Source organism: Mesoplodon mirus (assembly GCF_964341445.2).
Source record: "Mesoplodon mirus genome assembly, chromosome: 5".
NCBI classification, from domain to species: Eukaryota; Metazoa; Chordata; class Mammalia; order Artiodactyla; family Ziphiidae; genus Mesoplodon; species Mesoplodon mirus.
The window spans coordinates 16,330,655-16,354,795 of NC_138980.1; the positions used below are offsets into that span (position 1 = coordinate 16,330,655).

The 24,141-nt window shown below is 43.3% G+C and overlaps 1 protein-coding gene across 1 annotated transcript in view; it reads left to right on the plus strand.

Annotated features, from left to right (window-relative positions):
- The first annotated feature begins 7,286 nt into the window (after positions 1–7,286).
- The window catches only part of ATP6V0E1 (ATPase H+ transporting V0 subunit e1), a 34,869-nt gene continuing 18,014 nt past the window's right edge, over positions 7,287–24,141 (plus strand). Inside the window, exons 1-2 of the mRNA XM_082623873.1 lie at positions 7,287–7,480; positions 12,677–12,724. Coding sequence (XP_082479999.1) covers positions 7,377–7,480; positions 12,677–12,724 — 152 coding nt within the window. The 5' untranslated portion in view covers positions 7,287–7,376. The remainder of the gene's footprint in view (positions 7,481–12,676; positions 12,725–24,141) is intronic.

Consider the following 24,141-nt stretch of genomic DNA (forward strand, 5'->3'; position numbering starts at 1 on the left):
CGGACCGGGGCACGAACCCGTGTCCCCTGCATCGGCAGGCGGACTCTCAACCACTGCGCCACCAGGAAAGCCCCTCCTCCTGCTCTTGTCAGCCTTTTACTGGAGTCTGACAAGAGCCTACACATTTATATGGAACAGAAGAATTTACGTGTTTGTAGCAGTAAAAGCATTAGTGCTTAGTGGGAAAGTGTCACCAGTCGTCAAGCTCCAATCCCAGCTCTACCACTGGACAGTCAAAGGCCTTTGAGCAAACAGCTCATCTCTGAGCTTCCATTTTCTCAGTAGTAAAAAGATGGTAATACCTTCATTGCCTTCCTGTCTCACGTTAAATGCAGAAATAAAATGCCATGATCAAATGGGCTATTTCTGAGCACACTTCGAAATTGTGAGTGTATAAATTCTAATATCGCTATTATTGTTCAATTAACTTCTATTTCAAATTCTGACATTCACTTTGCACTCAAAGAAGGAATGATTTTTCACAAAAGATTGCTAAGATCACAAACCACAGAACTCAATATGCATGCTCTGACTGTGGCATTGATTTAAGAGTAGGCGGGCGGAGCGGCTGGGCCCGTGAGCCATGGCCGCTGGGCCTGCGCATCCGGAGCCTGTGCTCCGCAGCGGGGGAGGCCACAACAGTGAGAGGCCCGCATACCGCAAAAAAAAAAAAAAAAAAAAAAAAAAGAGTAGGCGGAATGATACTGGCTCTGTAGCCAGACGGATCTTGATTCAAGTCCTGCTATGGTCTTCAGACAGCCGTTTTTATGACCCTCTGTTTCTCCAGTCTATGTAAGAAGCTGGAAATGCTGATCTTCAAGGCTGAAAATTAAAGTAGCAGTCCACCAGATCCCCCTGATTTTAGGAGTCACGTGGGTGGTTGCTAAAATAGTCTCCACCTCTTGCCTGGAGATTCTGTGATACAGTACGTCTGAAGAGAGAACTCTTCAGGTCTCGTGTGCATCTGTATTTTTCATGTGGCCCTTGTATGATGCTTATGACTAGGTAAATCTGGGAAATTGTGGATTAGGATGTATACATACACAGAGCACATAAAATAGAGCAGGTGCCCAAAACATGGTGGCTATGTTAGCACACTGAACCGTATGTCTAGGGAGCATAACAAGTAGGTCAACCAGCAAGGGCTGTGGTTTATTTTTCTAATTTGAGGTTTTGTCTTCATTCTCGAACAACACATGTTTCAGGGCCCCAAATTTGCATAAAAGTCAGATTTCAAACTAGATTATATTTGTAGTAGGATGACATCTTCTGATGCCTGGTCTGGGCCCTAGGCCCCAGCCATTACGCTCACCATGAAACTTATATTTCGTAAGAGTTCGATTTGGTTTCTTTTCAGCAACTTTGTTCAATACAAGTGATAGATAAGAGCTTTGAGAGCTGTAATCTCCCCCAAGTCACACCAGGCTTTCTATCATCGGCCATGTGAATAATAGTGCATGATCAAGAGTGGGAATTTGACATCAACTGAGAGCTCTAATCCCAGCTCAGCTCCTAGCTGTGTGACCCTGGGCAAATGGCCAAACCTCTCTGGGCCCCATACCTACCTCTGGGACGTCCCTGGTGGCGCAATGGTTAAGAATCTGCCTGCCAACGTAGGGAACACGGGTTTGAGCCCTGGTCTGGGAAGATCCCACATGCTGCAGCGCAACTAAGCCCATGCGCCACAACTACTGAGCCTGTGCTCTAGAGCCTGTGAGCCACAACTACTGAGCCCGTGTGCCACAAATACTGAAGCCTGCGCGCCTAGAGCCCATGCTCTGCAGCAAGAGAAGCCACCGCAATGAGAAGCCCGTGCACTGCAATGAAGAGTAGCCCCCGCTCGCCACAACTAGAGAAAGACGGCGTGCAGCAGCGAAGACCCAACGCAGCCAAAAATAAGTAAACAAATTTATTAAGAAGAACGAAGGAAGGAAGGAAGGAAGGAAGGAGAAAGAGAAAGAGAAAGAGGAAAGAAAAAGAAAAAGAAAGGAAGAGAAAGAAAGGAAGAGAAGAGTACCTACTTCACAGAGTTGTCAGACTTACTACTTGAGATACTGCGTGTAAAGCACAGAGAACTCAGCAAATGTTAGCTATTGTCTTTCCGAGGAGATTGGCAGTGCGTTTGTCTGAAGGAGAAGAGGGGAAAGTTTTTCTCCAGGGAGTTTGGGTAAATGCTGGTTCTTGAACAAAGGGGGAGGGTTTAAAGGCAGCAGTATCGCATTTGGGCTGCTGCAGGAAATGGAGACTACAGAATGCCAGCTGGGTGGGCCTGCTTATCAAGGTTTTGGCCTGGGGGTTTTTAGCTTGTTTCCTGGAATGAGTTTGAATTAAGCAGTTTCCTACTGACCTTTTCATCAAATTTGCAGATGTCCATTTACTTGAGTGAGTCCCCTTGTGCTATTTTGGGAAGACTCCAAACTTTTAAACTTCACATAACTGATTCTGAATGTCTGCTTTCATAGTGCACTTGGGTTGAGATGTTCAGCTACAGAGGTTTCCATGTGAGTTGGGTAGGCAAATAAGTAACCAAATCTTCTGGGAACCCGGCAGAACTGTACTAACCAAGAGTCGTTCATACTCTGCTGATGCTACAGACTTTGAGCAGTTCCAATCTGGTAATGGCTTGGGTCTTTGTTCATTGTTCTTTTTTTTTTTTTTTTTTGGCATTATGCGGGCCTCCCACTGTTGCGGCCTCTCCCGCCGCGGAGCACAGGCTCCGGACGCGCAGGCCCAGCAGCCATGGCTCACGGGCCCAGCCGCTCCGTGGCATGTGGGATCCTCCCGGACCAGGGCACGAACCCGCGTCCCCTGCGTCGGCAGGCGGACTCTCAACCACTGTGCCACCAGGGAAGCCCTGTTCATTGTTCTTTTAAATTAGTTTTGGTTTTTTTTGAGAAGTAATACTTATATATATAGTACAACATAAAAAGGTATAAAACGGGCTTCCCTGGTGGCACAGTGGTTAAGAATCCGCCTGCCAATGCAGGGGACACGGGTTCAAGCCCTGGTCCGGGAGGATCCCACATGCCACGGAGCAACTAGGCCCGTGTGCCACAACTGCTGAGCCTGCACTCTAGAGCCCACAAGCCACCACTACTGGATCCCACGTGCCTAGAGCCCATGCTCTGCAGCAGGAGAAGCCATGGCAATGAGGTGCTCGTGCACCGCAACGAAGAGTAGCCCCCACTCTCTGCAACTGGAGAAGGCCCACACTCAGCAACGGAGCCCCAGTGCAGCCAAAAATAAATAAATAAAATTTAAAAAAAAGGTACAAAATGTATACAGTGAAAAGTAAGTTTCCTGGGAATTCCCTGGTGGTCCAGTGGTTAGGACTCCGCACTTCCATTGCAGGGGGCATGGGTTCAATCCTTGGTCAGGGATGGTTGGGGAACTAAGACTAAGATCCCACAAGCCACTCAGCATGGCCAAAAAAAAAAAAAAAAAGTTAAGTTTCCTTGTCATGCTGACTCTCAGTCACTAAGTTCTCCCCAGAAGCAGTCACTGTTTCCAGTCTTTTGTATCCTTCTAGAAATATTCTGTGCATATATGATTGGGTTTTTACTCAAAGTTTGATCCGTAAAGAAGTCTTCATGAGAACAGCAGGTCATCCAAATTTAAATAACTATATGAGGTTGATGTATTGCCTGAACACCATAAGTACAATATAAACATGCACCAGTAATAAATAAAATATTCTTTCTCCACCAGAAATAATTAAATCAACCACATCCTAGCCTATCCCTAGTAGGAGGGCAGCTAATTCTGCAACAGGTTTTTTGTTTTTTTGTTTTTTTTTTTTGCGGTACGCAGGCCTCTCACTGCTGTGGCCTCTCCCGTTGCAGAGCACAGGCTCCAGACACGCAGGCTCAGTGGCCATGGCTCACGGGCCCAGCCGCTCTGCAGCATGTGGGATCTTCCCGGACCAGGGCACGAACCCGTGTCCCCTGCATTGAGCAGGCGGACTCTCAACCACTGCGCCACCAGGGGAGCCCTGCAACAGGTTTTTAAAGGTCTCCTCTTAGGCCGTAGATGTCTCTATCTTGTTAAGTAGTGTATAATTTAAGGTTTTTTTGTTTTTTGTTTTGGTTGACTTACTATTTGAAATAGAGGTAGCGTGGCTTAGTGGGAAGAACAGGAGCTATAAAGACCTACATTCAGATGCCAGTTTTGTCGCTTAAAACAGCTAGACTTTGGGCAAGTTACGAATCTGAGCTTCTCTTTCTTAATATGTAAAATGGACTTAATAACATCTATATTAGGTGTTGTGAGCACTGAATGAGACAGGTAATTCAAAGTACCTTGTTTAATGACTGGCACGTGGCCATCGAGAAATGGTAGCTGCAATTATCAGTGGTGTCTGCCGGCAGTCCATGTTCCCTACATATGTGCAGAGCAAACAAGTAGTGAATTATCCTGGAATTTCAGCTTCTCCACTAACTTCCAACGTTCTCAATCAACTTGGAAAGGAGCTTTATGACTCCGTGGCTTTGTAACCCTGCATGCCTGTTTAGGGGTTCCTTGGGGTTTGCGCTGTAATGTTGTATAGTCTACCCTTGTTTATTTCATCCTACTGAAGTTGCCTCCCAGAATTTTCCTCTAATTTAAAAATTATTGAGGACCCAAAGACCTTATTTATGAGGGTTATATCTATCGATATAATTTACCATATTAGACATTAAAATTTTAAGATTTATTTTAAAATCATTAAAAAAATAATAAACCCAAAACATGTTAACAGAAATAACATTTTTAAGGAAAATAACTATCTTTTCCAATACAAAACAAAAAAATGTTGCAAAAAGAGTGACATTGTGTTACATTTTTTCAAAATTCCTTAATGTCTGGTTTAGTAGAAGGCAAATGGATTCTTACGATGCTTCTGCATTCAGTCTGTTGCAATATGATGTTTTGGAAGAAAAGGAAGCAAAGGAAGAAAATTCAACCTCACACAGATTGGTAGTTAGAAAAGAGAGGACTTGGTGGACCCCTTGGGAGAGTCTCAGGGACTCCCCAGCAGTCCTGGGACCGCTGCCCAAAGTCTGGTTTATTTCCTGCAGGAGACTTTAAATGCCTTGAAAGCAGAGAATATTTCTTCATTCAGAGGGTCACTGAATCCTAGTTCCTGGCCTTCTCCAGTTTTCACTTGGAACATGTGATAAAATGTTTTGGACAGACTGACTGATAGAGGGAGCTATTGGCCAATACTAGCCCACAAATATAATACCGAGATGAAAGATTTTTCTCTTTCACAGAGGCTGAAACAGATTTCGACAGACCTGGTGTCTGAACAGGCACATCCCTGTGCTCCCCAACATCTGCTTCTCAGAGAGGCTGCCAAGAAGGCAAGGCAAAAGTTAGACTTACCAAGATCAACTTAAAAATATCTGCATTTATTTTAAAAAGGGGAAAAAAATTTACAAAAGCCAAAAAAGTGGAAGCAACCCAACTATCCAACCACGGATGAATGGAGAAACAAAATGTGGTATATACATACAGTTGAATAGTATTCATCCTTAAAAAGGATGGAAATTCTGATACATGCTACAACATGGATGAATCTAGAGGACATTATGCTAAGTGAAATAAGCCAGTCACAGAAAGACAAATGTTCTATGATTCCAGTTATATCAGGTATCTTGAGTAGTCAAGCTTATAGAAACAGAAAGTAGGATGGTGGTTGCCAGGGGCGGGGGAAGGAGAGAACGGGGATTTGTTTAGTGGGTATGAAAATGTTCTGGAGATCAGGTGCACAAGTGAATACTTAACACTATTGGACTGTACACTTAAAAATGGTAAAGAAGGTAAATTTTATGTTATGTATATTTATTTTGCCACGATTAGAAATAAGTTTTTAAAAAAAGAAATGGGAAGAAAGAGCAAACTGTTTTCTCGAATTTAGTTCTGGCTGATTTCACCCTTTCTTAACTATTCAATTCAGTTGTACAAGTGTTTATTGAGCACATTCTACGTATAAAGTGCTTCTAAGGAACAAAGATCAGTTAAGCAGTGCCCATAATCAAGGAGTTTGCCCTCTAGTAGAGGGTTGGTTAATTTATACACACAAACAAGTAGAAGGCTACAAGACATGCAATAACAGAATGAAATAGGTCTTGGTGAAGGTGATGCCTGGACTGGAACTTAAGGACAATAGAATTTCTGTTGAGACTGAGTTGTTGCGGGGGGCAGGATGAGCACAAAGGAGACCAACTAGTTTCCTGCCTTGTCCTTCAGGTAAAGGCTTGGAATCGTGTTTCAAGAGATATTAAAGATCTTTGGTCCAATTTCTCATTTAATCCAGGAATCCATTCTAGTTGAATGAAGAAAGAAATCAGGAGGCAATTCCAGGTAAGGAAATGTGACTATTGCAGGGAAACCATGGACCAGGGTAAAGCACATTGGATTGGTTTATAGATTTGTTTTCCATCTTGCTTCTGCCTGAGAGCTCTGTCAACCTCTCTGAGAACTGGGTTCCTCTGTTCCAAGGTTGTCACATACTACAATGAACATATGTGAAAATCCTTGGCAAGCATTTGAAACTCCATGTTACCTTCTCCTTACTACTCTGGCTAATTTCTACTCCTCTTTCAAGGCTCAGCTCAGGACTGGCTGGGATGGAAAAGTTGTGCACTATGGTCCTCTCTGCCTTCACACTGCACTGAGTGGCCTGCTCACAAGTCCATCTCACCAGCCTGTGAACTCCCTGAGGGGAGGCGGTGTCTGTTTGATTTCTGTAACCCCCAAACTTGGCACAGTGCACAAGTCATTCAGTAGGTAAGTAGCTAAGAGCACTGGGCTTGAAAATCACACCGTCAAAGGTTAAATCCTGGCTCTGCCACTTAGTAGCTATGTGACTCTGGCCAAGATCCTTAACCTCCTCCCTGGGCCTCAGTTTCTTCAACGGCAAAGTGGGGATAATAATGAAAACGACTTCATAGACTGTCGTGAGGTGTTCAAAACAAACTCAAGCACTTAAAGCTCATGGCCCAGTGCCTGGCACACAGGAATTCTGAACAGAAACTTACTATTAAGTTCTTTATATGTTTGTTGCCTAAGAAGATAAAGCTGTAAATACCTACACTCTTTTCCTAAAAGGGTCACCTTCGTATCAGAAAACTTTGCTGAGCCCCTGGTGACTTACCCCTACCTCTGGGGCTCTGGGGTGACTGATGTCCCTCCAAGGAGCAGGACCCCCAAGACCGGCCGGGGGAGGGCGGGGTTCTGTCTCCCGGTCCCCGGCGGGGCGGAGTCCGGCGCGAGGTCACGTGGGGTGCGGGAGGCAGGTCTTTGCGCGCGCAGGTCACGCGGCCGGTGTTGACACTTCCGGGTGGGACCACAGTGCGGCGGCGGGGCAGGGGCTGGCACCTCCCGCAGCAACCATGGCGTATACCGGCCTCACCGTGCCTCTCATCGTGATGAGCGTGTTCTGGGGCTTCGTCGGCTTTCTGGTGCCCTGGTTCATCCCTAAGGGTCCCAACCGGGGGTAAGTGCGCCAGGCCTGCCTGGGGAGGGACGCGCGGTGAGGACCCGCAGAGCCGGGCGGGGGAGGAGGCGATTCCGCACCGGTCGGAGACCTTGCCCGGGTGATCCTGCCCTCCAGTCAGGCCCCGACCCCCGTGCAGCCCCCCGACTTCCTTATCGCAGCAGCCTCAGTGTCTCCCGGCCTGAGCGTGAGGAGGGTGACTTCCGGCGGACCCTCCTTGGGAAGGAGTTGTAGGGGAATTTTTTCTCATCACGTCTCTGTGTGGGGAGGGTGCAGTCGGAAATGGGTCTGTACCGACTCAAGGAGAAGTTGGGGTTCGTCCCTAGACGGCTGTCGCCCCTTTAGCCCTGCCGTCCACCCAAATGAGGCCTCGTTTGCCTGAACTTTAAAGGAACGGATCAAATAAATAAAACAGAAATTGATCTCTCTGCCTCACAGGCTGTCGCAGTTGCACAGGACAAGCTTGTGCAACAACGTTGAGCCCAGGCCTTGCATCTAGTGGGCGCCAGGATCTAGCTGGGGCTTGATCTAGAGCGAGATTAATTATCAAAGAGTCGGAGGTATTGTTTAGAAACCCCTGCGTCATACCTTTCCAAGGGCTCTTCAGCCCTTGTAGATGAGTGTAACAAGAAAGACTTTTTCCCCCCAGACTTCTTTGTTAAATAGAGCTTTATCTGTTTTGTAAGTAAACTTTTTTTTTTTTTTTTTTGTAGTATGAAACAGCCTTATCTTCAAAAGGGCTTTGGAACACCCTCTTTCTGGTTCCTCTTTGCCTTTTAGTCCTTTTTTCTCAGCGGCAAGATCATGTGGGGTGAAACTTAGACTGAAGTCACAGATTTGGGGGAACACCATCTCTTGTTTTATTCTTTGACACGAATTGATGGCCTCACGGTGCTCTGCATGCAGAGTAGGCATTCAGTGAAGAGTTACTGAGTGGATAAGTCTATTGCCTTTATTAAAGGACAGAAAATGCTATCACTTCCTTAATGTTTTGTGACCTGAACCCCTTTTGCTCTCTGGAATAAACTGTATGAGACCTGTTACTTCCATCGAGCTTACAAGTAAGTCATAATTTGTTTAAAAAGGAAAAATGGTAGATGAATTTCTATCATTTCATTGTATTAGGTTCCTCTCTCCCACCCCACCCCTAGCATCAGTTATATAGGGTCATCTTTCCAGCCTGTAATAGATGATTCAGTGTCAGAATTCTGGGGTTATTAAAACAATTTGTATTAACCAAATTTAATTCCTTGGACTTGTTTCTCCTATTGGAATTAGAGAACAACATAGTACTCCTTTGTTGTGTTTCTGTCTTCAGCTGTTTCATTACCCACTGTCTGCCTTTCCAGCCTTCATACTCAGAAAGCATTTATTAATGTTCTGGTAGTGTTGACCACTCCTTTCTTGAAGACCCCCATTTGGGGCCCACCAGGCCCAGCCTTGGGCCTTGATGCCACTGCTGTTACCCAGGGTAATGAAACGCCTCCAATGGTCTATGGGCTACTCAGTTTCTAGCCCTAGTGTCACTATTCAGGTTTGACCTGCTAGTGATATGTTATCTGGATCTAATTCATAGCCTCCACCTCAGTCCTTGTATTTCCTGCTCTTGGCAGGATTGAGCAGGTCTTAAAACACTAGGTGTCTCCTAGGAGTTACTGTATTACACTTTGAGAAACACTGCTCCCAGCTGGATGATCCCTATGACCTTGGATAGTTTAGTTAACTTTTCCATGTTCCTGTTTCCTCATTGTAAAATGGAAATGTTAGTACTGAATTAGTATTAGTTCCCCTTTACCTTCTGAAAAGACTGCAGGTGATTTTTTTTTTTTAAGTACACGAAGGAGCTGAATTGATTCAAGGACTACGGTGAATTTTTAACATGGGAGAGCATTTCTGATTTGAAGGATTAAAAACATCTTCATTAAGGAGATAAGTAAAGATGCTGTGTGAGAAGGGAAGAAAGGAGACTTTGCTGTTAAATCCTCTTCCCTGAGACCCCTGCACATCAGAATGCAGAAACCTGGGTGATTAGGAAGTTTTCAGGACCTCATGAAGCTGGGGGAAAAAGGGAGCAAAAGGGAAAAAACTCTTCTGGATCTATGTATAACCTAAAGCAAGCCTCTTACTCTCATCTTTTCTAAACTGAAAAAGGGCTGGATAAAATGAAGTCTGTACCTGGAGTACTGGTTCCTGACCATTCCTATTTTCATGATTTCCCATTCTCCTCTTTAGGAATCCACAGATTCTCTAAAAGCTTCAGGTTTTTTCACAGTGGCTCCCTTAGCAGTAGTTGTGGGGGAGGGAGTGGGGACAGAGCCCAGGGATTAGTGTTACAGTTCAGTCAGCTCCCATTTTTTCAGACATAACATTTTTGAACATTCAGAAAAGTAGAGTAGCACAGGTGTATAACACCACCTAGATTCAGTAATGCTAGCGTATTCATATTTGCTTTATATTTGCTTTGTCTGTGAATCCAGGTGTGCATGCATACATACATAATTTTGCTGAATCATTTGAAGATAAATTGCAGTCATCATGACACTTCACCCTAAACTCTTCAGCAGGCAATAACTTAGAGGAAGCACATTAGGAACTGGTATTTTAATGAAGCACATTAGGAACTGATATCTTAATTAAAAATTTGTTTTTCTTTTCTTCTTGGCTGCTTTGCGCCGCGCGGCTTGCAGGATCTTAGTTCCCTGACCAGGGGTCGAACCTGCACAGTGGAAGCGTGGAGTCCTAGTCACTGGACCACCAGGGAATTCCCATGAGGGAGTGTTTGATATTGAACTATTAATCACATAGTACAAAGGGACCTCAGCTGTTTCCGTTCTCTGAGTTGGTCTTTTGGGGAAGAGAAAGACTGAGGGAGGGATTCCAGGTTGGGGCAGGGGAATGGAAGAAGATGAGCAGAAGCTTGGGATGGAGAATAATAAACATGATATGCAACCCCCAATACCTATGTATATAGGTACTGTAAGGTACATGTTTTGAAGAATGTGCCTTCAGGATATATCCAGAGTCTGACCAGTTCTCACTACAGGCACTGCTACCAGACTGGTCCATTGGTGCAATTCCCCACTAACTGGTTTTTCTGCTTTTCCTTTTGCTTTCTCTTCCCTAGTCTATTTCCACCCTGCAGAGAGATCCTATTAGAATTTGGGTCAGATTTTGTCAGTCCTCTCCTCAGATCCCTCCAAAATAGCTTCCCTTTTCCTTTCAGAGGCTACCAGATACCTCTGACCTCACTTCCTACCAGGCTGTCCTTGCTCAGCTCAGCCACACTGGCCTCTGGCCTCTTTGAATGCCTGATACCCTCTCACCAGGAACCTTTGCTTTGCTAAATTCAGGGGTTTTCATCCCTTCTGTTCACTCCTCTCCCCCCAGAGTCTGGTGCATACAAGTCACTCTGAATCTGTCGAATGAATGAATGGACAAGCCAATGTATTAACCACAGAAAATATATGCACACACACAGAATTTCTAAAGGATGAGTTAAACATAATATATATAGGAGTTCAGATATCTGCTCCCTGCCTTCTAGGAGATAGTCTTTCTTACTCTATAGGGTGTGGAGACCCCCTCTTTGGAAATCACGCCTGTGGATGATGGGGGGGGGCATTGAAAGGTGATAAGCTGCAGAGTGATGTCATGAAAGGAATATTTTAGAAAGATGAACCCAAGGTGATTGTAGGAATGAAAGATTGTATGGGTAGAATGAAAGGGAAGGAAGACAGTTGTGAATCTGCCAGCAGTTAGCCAGGTAAACCTGGTCCATTTTGAGTTTAACGATGGGAATAGAAAGGAAAGAAATGCACATAAGGAGAGCTTCTCCAAAGGACTAACCCACAGCATTTGGTGACTGAAGGTGCAGGGGAGGCATGAGTAAAAAGATGGCAGATTGCAGGGGTGGGTCAGATGGGTGGAAATGGAAGAGCTTCTCTGGAGCAGGAGATTTAGATTGGGAAAGAGAAATGGGAAAAGAATATCATGAATTCAATTTTTTATTTTTTAATTTATTTTTATTTTTTGGCTGTGTTGGGTCTTCATTTCTGTGCGTGGGCTTTCTCTAGTTGCGGCAAGCGGGGGCCACTCTTTATCGCGGTGCGCGGGCCTCTCACTGTCGCGGCCTCTCTTGTTGCGGAGCACAGGCTCCAGATGCGCAGGCTCAGTAGTTGTGGCTCACGGGCCCAGTTGCTCCGCGGCATGTGGGATCTTCCCAGACCAGGGCTCGAACCCGTGTCCCCTGCATTGGCAGGCGGACTCTCAACCACTGCGCCACCAGGGAAGCCCATGAATTTAATTTTTTAAACGTTGAAATTCAGCTGATCAGAGATCCAGGTTTAACTATTTTTCAGACAGGAATGGAGATGGGGAGAGGTCAAGGCTAGAAAGTCATATTTTGGTAACAGGGAAGAGCTAAATCGGACTCCACGTTGGATCTGTTTCTTTGACTTTAACCTTTGCTTTTCATTGCTTTAGTTATTATAATCATACATAATGGCCTGCCTCAGGGAACCCTGTCCCTCTGCTAGCCCTGCTCACCTGTGAATGGCTGCAAAAAAGAAGAAACTAACACATCCCCTCCCGGAGGCTGGTCACTCCAGGAGATGTTTTGCAAGACTGATGGCCCTTTTACTTTACTTCCTCACCGCCTCTCCCTCTCTGATTCTATAAAAGAAACTGGCATCCAGACCCAGAGAAGATGGTTTTTCGGAGACACCAGTCTGCCATCTTCTCGGTCTGCCGGCTTTCCCAATAAAGTCGTATCCCTTGCCTCAGCACCTCGTCTGCGATTCATTGGCCGAGCAGAGCGAGCTTGGACTCAGTAACATTTTTAGCAGTATAGTGTCATTTCATTGCAGAGAATATTACCAAATAGGGCAGTTACTTGGATGTCAAAGCTAATTACCACTACAGCCTTTTGTGTTCAGTTTCAGATGGGTTTGGATTAGACCCCTAAACTGTGGCATCAGTACACATTCCCTTAAATACAAATGTTAATGACTTCCGTAGAATTCTGCTGTGTGCACCCCAGGGCACCCTGCTGTCTCTGGTGTTTAAACAGATTCAGATGCATTTTCCTGGTTGTGCAATCCTTGCCAGGTTTCATCACCTGGGAAGGGAACTTAAACCTCCTGCAAAGTCTGCATGGTTCGCTAGTTGTCTAATGCTTGCACTTTTTTTTTTCTCCAGAGTTATCATCACCATGTTGGTGACCTGTTCCGTTTGCTGCTATCTCTTGTAAGTAGTTTTTTCCTAAAACAATAAGCAGTTATTCCTGGTATTTATCATATGTGTGAATAAAAGTTAAATAAGTGGAGCATGATTGTCATGAAACTTTACGTTTTTGTTCCTGGTGTAACACCTAGAAATAGTATCCTAAGGTTGACAAGAACACTTTTCCTATGTTCAGTATATTTACCTGAGAACTGTACAGATGCTCAGTTCTTCTGGCGATACAAGTGTAATTTATTTGGCACAAATTTCAATCATACAATTAGCCAGAAATTGTCATCGTACTGCTTTATATTTTACTACTGTGAAGTATTTGAGCCTACTCATTTCACTAAAATATCTCACTATGAAGCCAATAAAGCCATTCTTTATTATTTATTTATTTATTTTTGTCTGCGTTGGGTCTTCATTGCTGTGCGTGGGCTTTCTCTAGTTGTGGCGAGTCGGGGCTTCTCTTGTTGCAGAGCACGGGCTCTAGGCGTGTGGGCTTCCGTGGTTGTGGTACATGGGCTCAGTAGTTGTGGCTCATGGGCTGTAGAGCGCAGGCTCAGTAGTTGTGGTGCACGGGCTTAGTTGCTCCGCGGCATGTGGGATCTTCCTGAACCAGGGCTCGAACCCATGTCCCCTGCATTGGCAGGCGGATTCTTAACCACTGCGCCACCAGGGAAGTCCCGCCATTCTTTATTATAACTTTTGTTTTATCTCATGAATAGAAGTTGAGCTAGAATTGTGATTGAGTAGAGTAAGGGTAATTTTTTTAAAGAATTCATTATACACTGTATCAAAGTATGATAATAATTGGCATCTGTTCGAATAGATTATATAAACTTGAATGAAAGCTTTAGGATATGTGAGGTCATTTCTCAACATATATTTTTGGAATACTGTTAAAAATGGCAAAACTGCATTTGAACTATTATTTTTTTTAATTGATTAATTAATTTATTTTTGGCTGCATTGGGTCTTCATTACTGCACGGGCTTTCTCTAGTTGTGGTGTGCGGGGACTTCTCTTGTTGCAGAGCACAGGCTCTAGGCACGCAGGCCTCAGTAGTTGTGGCTCGTCGGCTCTAGAGTGCAGGCTCAGTAGTTGTGGCGCACAGGCTTAGTTGCTCCGTGGCATGTGGGATCTTCCTGGACCAGGGCTCAAACCCGTGTCCCCTGCATTAGCAGGTGGATTCTTAACCACTGTGCTGCCAAGGAAGTCCCAGTTGAACTATTCTTTTCTTTTTTTTTTAATTGAGATATATTTCACATACCATAGAATTTATCCTTTTAGGGATTGCTTGTTAAGAGTTTAGAACCAGCAATTCTCTTTTCTTAAAGAGAGCTTGCTAGCTTCCTGAGACTTCCTTATATGGAAAGTATTGGTGATGGCCAACTCTTGCTTAGTGCCGTGGTAGGAAGCAGCATTCTAATCCTGTGATGAAAGGCCGTGGCTCTGAATCTATGAATTTCTTGTATCCTGGGACTTCCTTTTTTTTTTTTGCAATACGTGGGCCTCTCACTGTTGTGGCCTCTCCCGTTGCGGAGCACAGGCTCCGGATGTGCAGGCTCAGCAGCCATGGCTCACGGGCCCAGCCGCTCCGCGGCATGTGGGATCTTCCCGGACCGGGGCACGAACCCGTGTCCCCTGCTTTGGCAGGCGGACTCTCAACCACTGCGCCACCAGGGAAGCCCCTATCCTGGGACTTTTGCACTAAGGTTTTTCAAAGAGGTTTGTGGGTATGAGCCAATTCTGGTTGTTGGCATAGATCAAAATCTGCCCCTTCGGTCACTTGCTTCAGTGCAACTTGAAGTGTTTAAAGCTGAATCATATAGCCCTACAGAAGTTTGGCTAAATGATGATGATGTTGTTTGACTGCTTTGATACGAGTGCTTATGTGATGAGACTTTTTGCGGTTGGCTCGTTTAGTCTTTTCGTTTTAGTTAGAAAGGCAAAAAAGAGACCTTTTCAGGTCATAGCTCAGCCGCCAGAATGGAAGTCTGACAGGTAGCGAATAGAGGGCATTCTTATCCTAGCTGTGTTTAGCTCTAAAGACTAAATGAGAAGAAGTACGTGCATCATCAAGAGTTCCTCGTTTAAGTAGGGGTGACTGAGTACCAGCCTATCCTACCGAATCTCCTCTAGAAATTCCAACAAGGGAGCTCTTAATCAATCCAGGAGCCAAGGAGTGGTCCTGTAATTGAAAAAGCCTTTGTTTTCATTCCTTTGATCTCTGCTGCATGAGCAGTAAGGTTAGTGGTGGGGTCTTAAAAAAAAAAAAAAAGACAAAATTATTGAGCAGAGGAATGACTTGAGATTAAACCAAGATGAGGTTAAAATGTTTTGTGACTTTCTGGTCCTCCATCGTCTTTGAAATCTGGTTAATTTTCCTGTTATTCTCTCTTTTTTTAAAAAAATAAATAAATAAATTTATTTATTTATTTATGGCTGTGTTGGGTCTTCGTTGCTGTGTGCGGGCTTTCTCTAGTTGTGGTGAGCGGGGGCTACTCTTTGTTGCGGTGCACGGGCTTCTCATTGTCATGGCTTCTCTTGTTGCAGAGCACGGGCTCTAGGCACGCGGGCTTCAGTAGTTGTGGCACGTGGGCTCAGTAGTTGTGGCTTGCGGGCTCTAGAGCGCAGATTCAGTAGTCGCGGCACATGGGCTTAGTTGCTCTGCGGCATGTGGGATCTTCCCGGACCAGGGCTCAAACCCGTGTCCCCTACATTGGCAGGCAGATTCTTAACCACTGCTCCACCAGGGAAGCCCCTGATACTGTCTTTAAAACAGGCAGAAGACCTGTCAGTCACATGCCTCCTATCTTCATTTTCAAGTATAAAATAAAATAATTGGACTTGGTTGGAAATTATGTCACTTTGAGTCTTAGTGACTTAGTTGAGGACAGTCTGTGAGCCCTTACCTCTTGCTGTCTAGCTTTTTTCCTTTGTCCCAATGTGCTGGTGACTGCTCTATTGACAGTGGGTCAGTACTGTCATCGATGTATTAATAAAGTTAGTTAGTACACAGTGTTCCAACATTAAATGCTTCTGGAGGCCATTTTATGGGGAAATGAGCTGGGTGGTATAGACTTTATGCAATTGTTTTTTTCTTTTGTTTCTTTGAAACCTGATCATATATCCTATTTAGCAAAATATCTGCCTGAAGCATACAGGTGGAATTCAAATCCCAAGTATTTTACATACCTTATTCCACAAAGGGGTGGGATTTCTGTGACAAATTTAATTTGAAATTCAAAGGACACTTTACTGTTTGGCACTAGTACATATAGTTTCTTGAAAATACCTCATTTGCAATTAAGATACCCCCAAAGAAACTAGATTTCCTAAACAAAGTCATGTTTTGAAATACATTCATAGACTTTTGAATTGCCTTCTCTTTGTGGCATTTTTTCCCTCCTTCCAGTTTGTTCTAGTTCAAGGTTAGATTCCGCCAGCCGAACCTTGTTTGAGCTCTGAATAAATCAGGATCTCTGCCAGTACAACCAGCTTGTGTTGCTAGTTCAGCAGAGTAAAGTCTGAATGCTCTACATCTGGTTTCCTCTCTAAGGCACAAGATCACTTTTGTTTCTTAAGCATACAGGCCTTTTAGTTACTACTCTATACTTTCTCTTGGCCTTTGGTTAGTTGTTAATGTCGGGTTATGTTGTAGCTTACCCAGAGTTACAAAACTCATATCCTAGGGGTAAATTAGAAATTTAGTGTTGTATTGTGAAGGTACAATTGCTTCTTGGAAAACATGCTGTATCTTTAGCACTTGACTAATTGTAAATCTTACCAGCAGAGTGATATAGGAAAAGAAGTGTTGGCTAGGAGACCAGGAGACCTTGGTTCTGCTAGGCTGAATAATATTTGGCCTGATTATGTTGTAGTGTGGTTTGGTGAATTTTTAAATAAGATGCTGTGTGTGAAAACTTATAACAAAGGATAAGAAAAATGTAGTATTATCAGTGATTTTAAAAAATAAATTATTTTAATTCAAAGAACTATATGTTACTTGTAAGCGCAGTTTGCTTACATTGCCTTTGTAACATTTATTTTATTGGGCCTTATTAGAGTTCATTCACTCAACTTATTTATTGTTAATAATAATATATACTAATAGTACCATAATGAACCTACTGTGTGCCAGGCACTGTATATATAGCAGAAATATTCTGCCTGCCCTCTTTCTTTTTAAATAAATTTATTTATATTTTTAATTTATTTTTGGCTGCATTGGATCTTCGTTGCTGCGCGTGGGCTCTCTCTAGTTGTGGTGAGCAGGGGGCTACTCTTCGTTGCGGTGCGCAGGCTTCTCATTGAGGTGGTTTCTCTTGTGGTGGAGTGTGGGCTCTAGGCACGCAGGCTTCAGTAGTTGCTGCACACGGGCTCAGTAGTTGTGGCTCGCGGGCTCAGTAGTTGTGGTGTACAGGCTTAGTTGCTCTGCGGCATGTGGGATCTTCCCAGACCAGAGCTCAAACCCGTGTCCCCTGCATTGGTAGGCGGATTCTTAACCACAGTGCCACCAGGGAAGTCCCCTCCCTGCCCTCTTTAGGGAGGGAAGACAGACAGCAAACAGAGCCAGTGAAGCTGCCAATCACTTCCCAAAGAGGTTTCCTCATCTACTCATTCCCCCAAACCCCTACTCTGTGGCCCCCAAACGAGTCCCCCTCACTCACTTCTCCAGCCCCCTAATACTGCCCATCACAGAGGACCTGCACAGCCTTCAGACACTTTCCCCTACGTGTCCAGGAATTTGCAGATCCACAGTTGAGCCCAGCCTTGCTTTGGTCCTGGCTCTAGAGCCAGTTTGGGCTCTAGACATGATTACCTCCCAGGGCCAGGGTTCTTCACTTTGATTTCCCACCAAGTACCCACAGCTAGTCAGTTTCTAGAATGTTCTTTACTATAGAATGCTTTGTTTTGTTCTTTAAACTTTCTGTTTTTGGACTTTTAAAACTTACTGTATGCTCTCTACAAAAGTAGAATAATGTAATGAACGAACCTTCACATGCCTGTCATCCATGTTGAAAAATTATCAACTCATGGCCAGTCTTGTTACATCCCCACACACTTTCCCGTTCCACCCCAGATTTTTTTGAAGCAAATCCCAGGCATCAGTTTATCTGTGAATATTTCAATATATGTATACCTCTAAAAGGTAATCATTCTTTTTTCAAGTATAGTCCCAAACCATTATCACACAAAAAAGTTCATTCCTTTATATCATCAAATATCATTTAAATTTCTCTAGTTGTCTCATATACTTTATTTATATATTTATTTTACAGTTTGTTTGAATGAAGATGCTCATAAAGACCCTGCATTGCGATTAGCGGATGTGTCTTTCAAGTCCCTCTTTATTAGTTTCTTCTCCAAATCTCTTTTTTTCCTGGGATATTTTAATAGAAAAAAACCCAGATTGTTTGCCCTATAGTTTTCCAGAGTCTGTTCCTTATTAACTGCATGCCCATGGTGTCATTTAACATAATCCTCCTTCCTCTGTATTTCCTGTAAGTTGGTAGTCATACTTAGGGGCTAGATCACATTCAGGTTCAATTTTTTGTTAAGTCTGTTTTATAAATGGTGTTGATATTTTCATCAGGGGTACATCACATCTGATTTTTCTTTGTGTTGTTGGCATCACTGATGATGTTCTATTTCTATAACTTCTTATTTATTCATTAGCTAGAATATGTCCATAAAGATTTACTTCATCAACTATTTTGTTATTCAAATAACTGAAAAACAGTTCACAAAGAAAAGCTAGGATATATGTGTGCTGTTCTCTCTGCTTACCTGTTTCAAAATAATAAATTGTTTCCTTTGCATCTTCCAGTGGTGAATAATGATTTTTGTTTTGTGTTAGTATCATTATGATCTGATACAATTAAACATATTTGATGTATTTCAATCCAGGATAATTAATATCCCTTTGGTGTTCAAATTGTCTCACCTTTGGCCAGTAGAAGCACCTGTATATGACCTTCTGTTAGCTGGTTGGTGGGTTCTGTCTTCACCTCCAGCTTTGAAGCTCCTTCAGACAGGACATGTGTTTGGCATAGGTGAAATGTCTGTCTTGTCTCTCCATAGATTGGTAATTTTTGTGTGTCTCTCTCCTGTCTTGTTTGGTGATGTCTGCTAATAAAAGGAAATAGTGGCGTCAGTCCTGGAAAACAGTGGGTAATTAAAATTCAATTTGTTCCTGAGATATGAAGTCCTCCTGCCCTTGCTCCTTTCAGCTTGGAACTCAGGTGGATAGCCAGAGGAAGCCATGTTCTGTTTTAGCTAATTTGCTTGTTGCCTTCGTGGGTTTTTTTGTTTGTATCTCTCGTTTATAGTTGTCTGTTTGTTCCACAGCTTTGTTACCCATCTTCCCCTAGAATTCAACCAGTAAGCATTTCATAGAATACCTACTCTGTGCCAGTTCCTGGGTTTATGATACAGAACCACGTCCCTGCCCTCCTAGAGGTGACAGTCCAGTGAGGGGAGTCAGACAAGCAGGTTAACAATAGCAGTAGCAAAACTGTTCTTGATTTGTCATAGACAAAGTAAGAAGGTGCTTTAAGGAGCCAAACAGGGTACTGTGATAGAGAACAGTGAAGGGGTGGGAGGGAGGGAGGGCTTACTGAGAGCGCTCACAGAAAGCCTGTTGGAGGAGGAGTCAGCCATGGGGGCAGCTGGAGGCAGGGTCTTCTGCAAACACGAAGGCACTGAGAGGTAAGGAGCTTGGAATGTTCTGGGAGGGTAGTGTGATGGGGTTTAATAGTGAGGTGAGGGGGCTTCCCTGGTGGTGCAGTGGTTGAGAGTCCGCCTGCCGATGCAGGGGATATGGGTTCGTGCCCCGGTCCGGGAAGATCCCACATGCCGCGGAGCGGCTGGGCCCGTGAGCCATGGCCGTTGAGCCTGCGTGTCCGGAGCCTGTGCTCCGCAACGGGAGAGGCCACAACAGTGAGAGGCCCACATACCGAAAAAAAAAAATAGTGAGGCGAGGAGTGGTAGGTTTGGGATTTAGGTGAGGGCTAGGTCATGTAGGATTTTATGGGCTTGGGGTTAAGGTTTTATTTTATTTATTTATAGGAAATCTTTTCAGATTTTAAATAACGGAGTGATTTGGTCGGACAACCACTTTGGCTGCTCTGTGGAGAGTAGACTGCTTGGAGGCCCGAGTGGAAGCAGGGCCACAAGTTAGGAGGTTACAGCATTCATTCAGGTGAGGAATCTTTGTGGTTTGGTCTGAGGTGGTGATAGTGAAGATAAAAGGGGTGCACAGATTTGAGAACTAATTTGGGAGTAGAATTTATTGGTCCTGTAGGTGGAGGAGGTGAGAGGAATCAGCGATGGGTCCTTGGTTTCTAGATTGGGCCATTTACCAAGATGGTGAAGACTTGGGACAGGACAAATTTCAAAACAAAACTTCAGTTGAGGTCGTGTGAAGATTGAGATGCCTGTGAGCCTTCTAAGAAATATCAAATAGGAAACTGGATATAAGAAGAGAGATTGGAGGCCATACGAGTGCCTAAGACAGTGGTTTTCCATGAGGCTGGCATCCAGTAGGTAGAGGCCAGGGATGCTGCTGAACATCCTACACCGCACAGTGCAGCCCTCCTCCCCCCAGTGCAGAATTATGCAGCCCCAGATGTCAGTAGTGCTAAGGTGGAGATACCTGACCAAAGGGAAGGGATGGCGAGAGAAGAGAAGAGAGGTTAGGGCCAAACCTGAGGAATGCCAACATTTAGGTGTTGTAGAGATGAGGAAGATCCAGCAAAGGGCAAACTCAAGCCTTCTCTGTCAGATAAGGGGGAGTGACTGGGACAAATGAGAGGGTAGTAAAGTCAGTAGGCACGCATACCCAAGCAGAAGGCAGTTCTTCATGAGAGTGGAAGAGAATTGTCTGCAGGCAGCAGAGGGAGCAAAGAAGTTATTGACGCCATTGCCAAAGCCTGAGCTGTCTGTTGTAAGAATAAGCAGCCTTCTCAGCTTGAGAGAGCCTCAGGGGGGAGCCCGGCTTCAGTGATGCTGGAGTTGGGGAAGTGCGAGAGTAGAAGGTATGAGTGGCAGATCACTGACCAAGTTACAGAGAACACAGTGCAAGGGTTTGGGAGAAACGAAAGGGAGCGAAGTTGGATCGAGTGTTGAGAAGAGCAGTCTGGGAATGGGATTTGGGTCATATTAGATGGTCCTGGGAGGTCTGGAAATTTTTTTTCCGGCAAAAATTCAGGTACACAAAGATATGAGACCTGTTGAACTTCTTCTTATCATTTATCTTATTAAGCAAGGACTTGGACCTAAGGGCTTTCTGCTATAGTCTGACCTTGGACAGGGTTCGGCAGTTAGGCAAGACTGCTTCCACGGGCCACAGGCACTAAAATGGTGGGGTTAAGCTTTGTTTTTGTTGCTGTTTTCCCAATACAGATATCTAGTGGTCGCTGCGCCATTTGTTGAAAAGACTTTCCCTTCTCCATTAAATTGCTTTGGCATCTTTGTTCAAAATGGTTTGACCATATATGTGTGAGTCTGTTTACAGACTGTCTATTCTGTTCATTGATCTGTTTGTCCAGCCTTATGATAATACCACACTCTTTTGATTACTATAGCTTTAAATTGAGCTCAGGAAATGTAAGTCCTCTGTTTGTTCTTCAAGTTTATTTTGGCTATTCTAAAATAGCCATATACATTTTAGAATCAACTTGTCAGTTTCACCAACAACAAAAAAACCTGTTGAGATTTTAATTGGGGTTGTGTTGAATCTGTAGATCAGTTTGGAGAGAGCAAACAATATTGAGTCTTCTGATAATGAACATGGTATATCTCTTCATTTATTTCAGTTCTCTTTTCTTTTTTTCCTTCTCCTTACTTTGGGTTTAATTTGCTCTTTTTTCTAGCCTGTTAAAGTGGAAACTAAGAGCACTGATTTAAACTTACCTTTTTTTAAAAAAAATTTATTTATTTGGTTGTGCCTGGTCTTAGTTGTGGCAGGCGGGCTCCTTAGTTGCAGCTCGTGGGCTCCTTAGTTGTGTCATGGTAACTCTTAGTTGTGGCATGTGAACTCTTAGTTGTGGCATGCATGTGGGATTTCATTCCCTGACCAGGGATCGGACCCGGGCCCCCTACATTGGGAGCACGGAGTCTTAACCACTGTGCCACTAAGGAAGTCCCTCCTTCTTTTTATCATTTTTATTCTTATTTCATTTTTGTTTTATTTTTATTTTTTTTAAATTAAATTAATTTAATTTTTTGGCTGCGTTGGGTCTTCGTTGCTGTGTGTGGGCTTTTCTCTCTAGTTGTGGCAAGCGGGGGCTACTCTTCGTTGCGGTGCGGTGGCTTCTTGTTGCGGAGCACAGGCTCTAGGCACACGGGCTTCAGTAGTTGCAGCACGTGGGCTCAGTAGTTGCGGCACACGGGCCCTAGAGCATGCAGGCTTCAGTAGTTGTGGTGTGTGGGCCCAGTAGTTGTGGCTCGCGGGCTCTAGAGCACAGGCTCAGTAGTTGTGGCGCATGGGCTTAGTTGTTCCATGTCATGTGGGATCTTCCCAGACCAGGGATTGAACCCATGTCCCCTGCATTGGCAGGCAGATTCTTAACCACTGCGCCACCAGGGAAGTCCATCCCTCCTTCTTTTTAAATGTAAGTGTTTAATACCATAAAATTCCCTTTAAGCATCACTTTACCTAGACCCTACAAATTTTGATGATGCTGTATTTTCATTTTCAGAATTGTGGTGTTTAATTTCCACATATTTGGCACCTTTCTGGATATCTTATCAGAAGGTATATTGTGTAAGATTTCAGTCTTTTGAGATTGGGACATATTTTATGGCCCAGCATATGGTCTTATCTTGATAACCATTCCATGTGCACTTGAAAAGAATGTGTATTCTCCAGTTGTTGGGTAGAGTGTTCTGTAGACATCAGGTCAAGGTAGTTCGAATCTTCTTTGTCCTTACTGATTTTTCTTGGTCTGCTTTTATTAATTTCTGAGAGAGGGTGTTAAAATCACCAGCTATGATTGTGGGTTTTTCCATTTCTCTTCTTAAAAGAAAGATCCTTTTTTTTACTTCATATGTTTTGAAGCTCTGTTATTAGAAGCATGCATATATATGATTGTCATGTCTTCTTGATGAATTGACATTTCTGTCATTATATTAATAAGATATCAATCTTTATCCTTGGTAATACTCCTTAACTCAGTTTTTACTTTGATCAATAACCATACCACCTTTCCTATGCTCATTGTATCTGTGTCTTTGTATTTAGAATGTGCCTTTTCGAAGACAGTAGGTGGCTTGTTTTTACTTTTTTATCCATTCTGACTGTCTTTGCCTTTTGCCAAATGGAGATTCCTTATACAATTAATGTAACTATTGATATAGCTAGGTTTGGGTTCACTATTTTGTTAATTGTTTTCTGTTTGTCTCAACTCTTTTTTGTTCCTCTGTCCTTTTATGCCTTTCTTTAGGTTAATTGAATATTTTGAGTATTCTGTTTTAATTCCTCCAATGGCATTTAGCTATACTTTTGTATTTTTCTTTTTTTTCCTTTATTTTTTTTATTTTTCTTTTTTAATGTTGCTCTAGAGATTACAACATGCATTCTTAACTTTTCACAATCTATTTAGAGTTAATATTGAACCATTTCAGGTAAAATGTAACAGTCTTGCAACAATGTGATTCCATTTACTCCCCATCCTTGTGCTATTATCATATATTTTACATCTTTATATGTTGTAAAACCCATACTACAGTGCTACAATTTTTAAAGAATCATATGTCTTATAAAGAAATTAAGAGAAAAAGTCTTTTGTATTTGCCCACATACTTATCATTTTTAAAATTTGCCATTTCTTTTTGTGGATTGGAGTTTCCAGCCTGAAGAATGTCCTTTAGTATTTGTTACAGGATAGGTCTGACTACAAATTCCCTCAGTTTTGTTTATCTGAAAATGTCTTTATTTCACTTTCATTTTTGAAGGATTTTTTTCTGGGCTGACAAGATTTTTTCTTTCTTTCTTTCAGACAACTTTAAAGGTGCTCTTCCATTATCTTCTGGCCTCCATTGTTTCTGTTGAGGACTCGGCTGTAATTTGAATAATGGTTCTTTATGCATTCTTTGTCTTCTGGATGTTATCAAGATTTTCACTTTATCTTTGCTTTTCAGCATAGTTTTACTGTGATGTGCATAGGTGTGGTTTTCTTTGAATTTATTCTGATTGGGTTTGCTGAGCTATTTGGATCTTTAAGTTAATGTTTTCCACCAAATTTGAGAAAATTTCAGCCTATAGTCTACTTTTTTTTCTTTTTGCTCTTCATTCTCCTTCTGAGACTACAGTTCCACCTATGTTAGACTGTTTGGATTTTTTTTCCAATATTTTTTCCCTTTTCTTCAGATTGGATAGGTTCTGTTTTTCTCATCAGGTTCACTATTTCTATCATCTCCAATCTTCT